The sequence below is a fragment of the Dermacentor andersoni genome, chromosome 4 (genome assembly GCF_023375885.2).
Source record: "Dermacentor andersoni chromosome 4, qqDerAnde1_hic_scaffold, whole genome shotgun sequence".
NCBI classification, from domain to species: Eukaryota; Metazoa; Arthropoda; class Arachnida; order Ixodida; family Ixodidae; genus Dermacentor; species Dermacentor andersoni.
In genome coordinates, this window is record NC_092817.1 from 113995718 (window position 1) to 114004646 (window position 8929).

Consider the following 8929-nt stretch of genomic DNA (forward strand, 5'->3'; position numbering starts at 1 on the left):
GCAAGTCGGCGAGACAGCAGCAGGAGCAGCACCCAGCAGCACCCACGGTAAGCAACAACACGTTTGCTTTAAAAGGCACAGAGATTGTCAGTATGCTGTTGCGCCAAACATGCTGGGGCACTGACTTTGCAGGCTTCTTCTTCGGCCATAGAAGGAAGAATGCCGAAGAAAGTGATTGTCAGTGATTAATGATGATTTTGGTAATCGCCCTGACTGTTGTGGTTGCGAGGTGGATAAGACTGGTGTACATTTTAGTTAATGCAGAATATAAATGGCCTGTAAATCGGAAATTAAGCAGCACGTCATTGAATCTGATCAACTTTACTTTCATTCATTTGGTGCAATAACGTCGATTGCTAAAATAAGCAAAGGGGAGAGATGAGGGCTCGTCCATTGAGCCATCCTGGTCGTTCCGTAAAGCATCCGTTCAGTCGAAGTCGCGCGGAGGGAGTTAGAAGTGGACAACGGAGAAGCCCTTCTTCTGGTGGTTCGCTTTCCTCTTTTTGCAGCGCGCGGAGTTGGTGAGGGCAAGCACAAGCATATATCCAAGAGGGTGGACCAATGATTACAGTTCACAATATACTGGCAGAGTCATTTAATCACTGGTAAGAGAGTTAGGCGAATCAAAGAGCCAGTGAAGTCTGGCGACTTGTGACGTCGCTTTGTGCACACCATGTCTAAACAAGAGCGCGACCCACAAACGAAAGAGTGTAATCTATTCATGTTGGAACTCAGCTGCGTCGTCCGCCATTATTATTTGACCGAATGTGGCACAGAAGTGAGGACCTAACCTTCGGTGAGAAGTGCGGTTCTGTTCTGGATTCCTGCATGTCTGCAGGGCCTGGCTGCTCAGTTCGCCACAGCCAGCTTCGAAAAAGAAGGAAAAGGTTCAGCAGTCAGCCATCCCAACAGGCACACTCACGCAGGGGCACCATATTAAACAAGAAAACACGGCCTCGTGCGGCGATCGGAATTTCATTACGGTATGTACAACAGAGAATGCCAAGCGACGCGAATGTCCACGAAAAACAAAGGCGTCATATTTTTTTGCTGTTACATAGACAGCTTCGTACCGCCATTCTTCGAGCACCGCACGAATACGTGTGAGTCACGTGGTGCATCTCCTTACATGCAAAACATGATGGAAGCCTGCTTACAGCAATAGGCATTCCGTCGATGAATGAAGGACACGGAGGTAGCCGTCTCATTTTTCTTGTCCTTCCTCGATACGATACGTCAGCATTTATATGTAACACGCGAAACGACCAGGCTTGAACAATACCCTCTCCTGTCACGCTAATGCGATTCCCCTTGGCGTATTAGCGCCGTTTACACTAGGATGTCTTGATGCGCGCGCTTTCTGATTTTGGGTGAGGATAACTGCGATAACAGATTCTAAGGAGGAACGCGTCCACTGAATCACGTGGCGAAGAGCGCGCATGTATTGGCACGTATCACCGAGTGAACAAAGCGGCGTGCGTAAGCAAGGTCGGGGAAATCAATGGCCGACTTGTTATTCAGAGACGAGATGGATGGTTCACGATTTACAAGAACGGCAATGCTCATATCATCACCAATGATCAGGGGACCTAATTACCACCGTTTCCCTTTGTACTGCGATTACACGAACTCGGTGCCATTAGTTGCTGCGTTGTGAGCTGTAGAAAGCTCGCGACACGAAAAAGAAACTAAAGCGGAAAGGAACCTCTCCCCCCGACTGCTGCCCTTCACCGCCGGTATCTCCCTCGGCCGCCAGCCCACCGCGCCGCGTGTGTCATTCGCGGGTGCGAGGGCCGCGATCGCTATTAACGCAGGCACCGGGGCCTCCCCCACCTCCACGAACCCCGCAAAAGCTACAAGGCCGACCGAGGGGACAGCCGCACGCGTGCTTCGGCAGCTCTTGGCTGGCATCCCTGCCGCTGGCTGGACTACGTCCGCGGGCCCACAGCTGCCGGCCGTGACGAGGAAGGCTCTTCTCTGTCGTGTACACAACCGTCGCGCGTATCGCTAGATAGGACGAGAAGCAACTGGGCGCCGGGCGCTGATTCTCACCACGCGCGCAATGCGTGTGCGCCTCGCCACTCGGGCTTGATTCACCGTCCTCCCCGATGCCGGGGAGAGAAAGCGGGGGTGCGCGGCGAAGTCGCGGGGGGCAGGGTAGGGGGGGGGGGGTGGAAGGAGGGGGGCCGAAAGAATGGGTGAAAAGAGGAAGGGGAGTATCCCCAGCCCCTGGGCTGCTTCCCCCCACCACTTTACCACGCCACCGTCGCCGCGGGCCCCGCGTGCAGGCAGGAAGAGGGGTGATATCGCCCCCCCCCCTCCTCACCCGCTGTCGTTGGGGTGGTGCTATGGACGGGGGGAGCCCCCATTCTAGTCAGCCTCGTGTGGTGTGCCCGTCCACCAATGAACGCGCGCCCGGACGCGACTCGGCTCTTTCTGAAAACCGGGGCCAGCCGCCGGCCCCAGACAGCAACCGCCGTCGCGCGTAGCAGCCAGCTGCCGGCAGCCGCAGGACCCTTTTTTTTCAGGAGCCTGCCATCGGGCGCGCCACGAACATCGTTGTCTGACCGAACGACCCAGTGGAATATAGTGGGAACTCCGGCATCCAGAGGATATAATTCTGAAGAGATCGCGCGTTCTACGCTTCTGGTGAGTCGCCTTTCTTTACTTGCGACTGTCAAATATGCTTAACGCGTAGCGGACATTTATTTGCTGATTTCTCTATTCGCTTCCAAATGATGTCCGTACGCCGACTGAAACCGCCAGCTGGCAACAAGTTGCCGGCTGACATAGTGCGGGGCGAAAGCGTTATGCTTAGTTGACCACGTGGTCGCAATCGCACGTCGATGATAATGCGTGACCTTTTGCAAATGAAGCAGCGTGGCCTTGACGGATTGCTAAATACGCGGCAAGGAGTGACAGCCACTTTCGCAAACTGTCTCGAATTTCGAGTACCCTGTTATGATTCGCTTACCACATGTTTCTCCGAAAGGGTATAGGTTCCTGGTGGTTTTACTTCGAACTAGCTGGTGATGTGGACATACCAAGCCGAGGTATACGTATAGCTCGTGACCGAGCTCAGCGCGCGCAAGTGACAAGAACAGTTGCGCCACCACGCACTACAGTTCACACCTACACAGGAAAGTGTGCCGTTAACGAAGCGAGTCCTGTGTAGATTGTAGTCTCGCGATGCCGCGTTCATCGAGTTTCTGATTTGAATTCCGCGAATGCAAGCAGTTTAAGCCGTGCGCGTAGCCCATTCAGAGGGTGACAGTAGCGCGCAAGAAATTGGATGTCACGTAAGCGATAGCGCGTTCGTATAAAGCTGAAGCGCACCTACCCGACATCACTTTCGAGAATGACAGCTGTCACTTCTTTGCGCGCAAACGCCCACGCTGGTAACGAAACGAACGCGCGAGTTTCCCGTCATTGTGCAAGTCCTCGCCCGCGTGATTGCTCGTATCTCAAGTCCCACCCTGGCTCCCGCTTTCCCTACTTGCAGCGCAAAAGTGACGAGACACGAAGTCGGAGGCAATTACGCCGCCGCCGGGACTGCTGCCAAGCACCCGCACCTCAACCTCTTCTTGCACGACCGCGGCCATGGACTGTTCCATACGAGCGAGCATCTGGACGCGCCAAGAGACGACGCTGCTCCTGGACCTGTGGGAGCAGGAAACGCGCCGCCAGAACCTGGACGGCACCGCGCGCAACTACAAGGTCCACCAGCGCATCTCGCAGGTGCTCATGGCCAAGGGCTACTGCCGCACGGCCATGCAGGTGCGCGAGCGCCTCAAGCGGCTGCGACGCGAGTTCCGTGAGTCCCGCCACTGCGAGTATTACGACAGGGTCGCGGCCATCATGGCCTTCACCAGAGCGGCGGCGGCCGCCGCCAACCGCGCTGACCTGGCAGGGGTGCACGACGGTGCCATCGACGCGAACTCCAACGCTGCGTCTCCCAGCGACCACCGCCACCTGCTGGGAGGCGCCTGCGACGACGACGACATGGGTGAGCACGAAGCGCAAAACGCACGTTCGTGAGGACCATCCGATGTGACGTACAATGCACTGTGAACACGTAGAAAGCTGCCACTCGGTTTCTAGGTTTATCGAAGGCACTCTCTCTAATCACTATCCAGCGTGGTCTGCTACACTGCTACCGTCACTGTGGACCTCTTTGATTATCGGTTCCTGACAGTCCCGGATTGCCCCAGGCAGTACTTTCAGCCAATGAGCATTGCGTACGCAGCGTCTCGGTCAATCCAAGCAATCAGGGCTGTCAGGTACGGATAATCAAGAGGTCACCTGCTGCACGGCATCTGGAAATCGTCAGCGCACCTTCGTGACTTGCGCCGTCAATAATGTCTGCGGGCGCTGGAAATATGGCTGTTTAGCAAGCATGCGAGTGATAAAGGTAGTATATGGACTTCTACTTCGTCCATGTGGCTTGAAATGGCTTTCTGAATATGTATATTTTTTTTGCCACATTTAACAAAACGTTGCGCTACAAATGCGACAACTCGTAATCAGTATGCGTGGACGCGAAAGCTTATTGCCTGCAGGCGTTTAGAAATAAGTCATTATTTAGAAATTCAGAAACACGAAGCGTAGTAAATAATGCCGCAAGAACCTTTGCAGCCACACGCACAAATATTAGACAAATCCATGTTCTACCAAGCATTCCCGCGGCAGTCGAGCGACTCGAAGCGCCAGAGTTTTCTCTCAGTGTCGTACTTCTTGTACATCGACACACCGTGTCCGTTATGGTGCCTACGGTACGGAATATAGAAATAGCGGCAGGTGCGCAGGCGCTGACTTAAAAGGCAAACATACACGGACGCTTGCCGGCGCGCAAAAGCTCGCGCCCGCGTGCCTACGCATGCGCACGTGGTGTGGGACAGATCGTACACGCCGAAGCGTGGAGCGAGCACAGATATCTTCTCCAAACAAATACCGGTGCTTTGTTGGCCTCGTAAAATTACGAAACGATGTCTATCGAGGCGAAAGTATTGAGCAAAGTGAGCCAAGCTTGCAAGGAATTTTGAAACTAGCGCCAGGTAAGCTGTGTCACACTTCCGCTAAAAATGAACTGTTTTTCTGCTTTCTTTAACAAAACACCTTGTTCTTAGGGGTGTTGGACTACTGAAATTGCTGAATTGAACATGTATCTTCGAGAAAAATGCCCTTCAAACTTCTAATATTTTATCGTTCCTTAACGGACTGAAATATAATGCATGCGCGGCATCTGTTTGGTGAAAAAATAATCGGGGCTCCTTACATTGCATTGTTTGACGCATGCATGTAATGTTATTATCTACAGTACGAAGGGCCAACCGATGAGCTGTTGAATGAGAACCCACCGCTAGCACTTATCTTGTCGCAGCATGACAATGACAGTAATAAAACACGTCACCGCATGCTGTTAGTGTTGTGTTCAATAGAAAGTGTGGCACTACAACCCGCACACCACCTGCGACTAAAAGAACTTCTATGGTGTTAGGCTGCTGAGTACGAGGTCGCGGGATCGAATACCGGCCACGGCGGCCGCATTTAGATGGGGGCGAAATGCGAAAACACCCGTGTACTTAGATTTAGGTGCACGTTAAAGAGCCCCCGGTGGTCGAAATTTCCGGAGTCCCCTACTACGGCGTGCCTCATAATCAGAAAGTGCTTCTGGCACGTAAAACCCCATAATTTTTTTTAAAGAACTTGTCACTAAATAGTGACGCCTTTTTTTGTTGCAGTTGACAGCATGAAGGCTGACGACTATTCGCAAACCACGTCGGAGAACGAAGCAGGTATGTTAACCCCGAATTTGTTGTTTATTAGCCGCAAGCAAATGGGAAAGCAGGGTATACATACCCATTTAAGAGCGGTTACATAGCTACCCATAAGTGCTCAGAAACTTGCAGATGTACCGCATGTTGTACGACATGATGTACCAGCTGTACCACATGTAAACATGTTGTGAACTTACAAAATCGTAAACAAGAAAGAAAAGTTACAACCACGTGAAGCAACCCATATTGAACCCCGTTTAGTAAGAGATGATGTCTCTTGTGAACTAAACATTCTACTCGGCGCGTAACACATCATTCTAGTACTCCCAGCGCCAAACGCTCCATGTACGTAGAGTTCGTAAGAATCAGCCAATTACATGAATTAGCTTGCTGCCTACATGAAAAGCCGTGAGGGCTGTCAAAGCACTTAGGCTCGGCGCGGTATGACCATCGACTAAGTATACTTGCTTTGGAAACATTATGTGGCTTAGCTTATCAGGAAAATGGACTATAGCTGTCGATAGTATTGCGGGCTGTCCATGAAAAGATGAGTACTCCACCGAGCCATTGGATTTGTCACAGCCGGCGCAGTTGGAGGTCGTCTTCTCTCTCACGTGGTGAAAATTGCATGAATGCGTCTTGTGTAAATATTTATGCCATGGCACGAACAGCCACCGTTTTCGTGGTGATTTACTCTAAGCAATATACTCCCTACTTAGCGCATGCAGCAAATTTTCTTGTGCAGCATAGCTCACTTAAAGGTGTCTAGCGACGCCAATATATTTATCACGAGTTCCTACCACTTCACTTGTAAAGATATTATGGTAAATTATGTGTGCATTATGAGAGAAAAACACGGAAAGAATGCTCGAATGAAATATTAGTGTGAGCCACGGTGGCCTATTGCACATGTAAGCATGCAAACGTAATCGCTCTTACCGATAGAAGCTTGCTATTGTAGGAAGCGTAAAAGTAAGCGGTGATTGTCGACGTCAACTTTCAGTGCCAGATTTTTCCGAGGGCTTGCCGTTGCTCCTCAACCTTTGCTCATTGAAAAGAAAGCATGGAACTTAATTTAACAGCGGCAACAAAATACTCAAGCAACTTTCTTCGGCTTTAATGTCGAAGAAAGACCCGAATCAACAACATTACTGAAAATTTGTGACTTCACCTAGCTGTGGTAAGAAGTTATGGTTTGGGCGCGCGAGATATTTCGAAAGCGAGGTTTATGTTTTCAGCAAAGCTTGGCATTCCACCATAATTTCTATACTGAGTGCGAGAACACGACAGGGACAGGACGTGAACAAGCGCCCGGTTGTAGGTCGTACAGACCACGCTGTCTTTTTACTGTTCCAAGTGCAGGGATCGCATATTTCCTTTTGTTTTTAGTTCAAACTTTCGTCAGGTTGCGTCTTTCTCCTTCGCCAAACTATTGCAAAGATGATTCCCAAGCGAGAAGCAGTACATGCGTAGATTCACTTAGTGATTCCCAAAAGAGTTCCTTTAATTCTGCCGTGCGCCGTTCAAAAGTGTAGCCTTGCGTTGGCAAAAGCTTATTTCCCAACCCAAATAAACCTGCAGACTACCAGGACAGCAGGAACGGTAACTTGGTCATCGATGGAAGCGTTGGTACCACCAATGGCACTGCCAACGGCACCTCCAACGGCCCGGCCAACTGCACCGCCAATGGTACTGGTCCCAGTCACGAAGCCGAGTCCCTACTGCTACAGCGCCGGACGGTGCAATTGCTCTCAGCACTGGTCGAGGTACAGCGGCGATCGCAGAAGTCCACTGTCTGCTACCAACGCCAGATGCTGCAGCACATGGGCACCTTGTCCAGTGCCATGCAGACCGTGGCAGGAGCCCTGGCGCGAGCTTGCCTCTACATGCCACCGGGAGAGAGGGCGGATGGCGCCTGCAGCCCCAGCTACGCGGCCGGCCTGCTGGAGCACGACGACCTGGTCGAGTCCCGGGATGCCGACACGCCTTCTCCACGGAACTACATCAAGCACGAGCCAAGCGACTAAGATGGAAATTTATTAGCGTCTCCCAGCTAACGTTAGCGAAGCCTGAAGTTTCAAAAAGGAAAACGAAACTGACAATATGTTTACAGTTATGAGACCCATATGGTGTTTGGTCCTGTCATCTTTCGCCATCGAGCGAGATAATTTTTGTGTACTTGGCTAATTCCTTCAAAATAATTACTAAACAAGCAACAGTTTCGCTAACTGGTAAATGTAGTATAGTGACTTTGTGGCGAACTTCAAGTGACGCAGAACTGGCGTAAAACCTGGGTTTCTTTCGCTTTTTTCAAAGGAAGTTCAAGTGCCTGAACACAGCGGCAAGTTGGTACGAGTGTTATGGCCGGCGGTAGCTGAACGCGAAGAGTGTTCAACAGCTTATTACCAAAGAAGGACGAAGTGCCCACCGTGCCAGTACAAATGTAAAAAGTTTGGAACAGTGAAGTCAATTGCCCTTACACCGAAATCTTTGAATAATAAGAGCCAGTACATGCCGAATGAGCATGCTAGTCGGAGGCTAAGAGCGCACAATGCTAGTCTCAAGTCTTGCAGCTGTGATGTCCATGGGACCAACGTAAGTCAATACACAATGCAGGAAATGCAGTGCGTAGATTTCCTTTGGAGCAAATGCTCACTGGCCGAGAAAGCGTTCTACACATTTCCTTTGACGCGTGCTGAACATTGTGCTCTGCTTTGTATGTATGTGTGTGTGTCTTGTTTTAGATGCTTGATTTTTCCTATTGTTGCCTGGCAGCAGTAATTACATCTCAGCCACAACTTCCTATGTCAAATACTGTAAAGGATTTGGAGTTTACAAGTATTTTTGTATGCCAAAGATATTTTTTCTACACGTTAATGCGCAGGATGCCGTTAAATTTTAACTGCCGTGGTACTAACTCCCAACCATTTCTTGCTGTCTGAATGCCGTTCAAGATGCGGGCCACAAAGACTGCTCATATTCGGCTGTATGCTAACTCGGAAAGCCGGTAAATCACGGCGGTTACTAGACGTGTCTGCGCTAGCCTCTGTTCATCACCCATGCAGAATGTCCATATGAAAAAAAAAAAAAAAACACTTGTATGTACTTCATCGAATGCTTAAGTATTTTTCAATAAAAAATGTTTGAACGAA

The 8929-nt window shown here is 50.5% G+C and overlaps 1 protein-coding gene across 1 annotated transcript; it reads left to right on the top strand.

Annotated features, from left to right (window-relative positions):
- Positions 1–2245: 2245 nt before the first annotated feature.
- On the top strand, positions 2246–8929 carry LOC126537496 (uncharacterized). The gene is made up of 4 exons (XM_050184522.3): positions 2246–2649; positions 3503–4006; positions 5742–5795; positions 7359–8929. Exons 2-4 carry the CDS (start codon positions 3601–3603, stop codon positions 7802–7804), a joined length of 906 nt encoding a protein of 301 aa, XP_050040479.1. The 5' UTR covers positions 2246–2649; positions 3503–3600; the 3' UTR covers positions 7805–8929.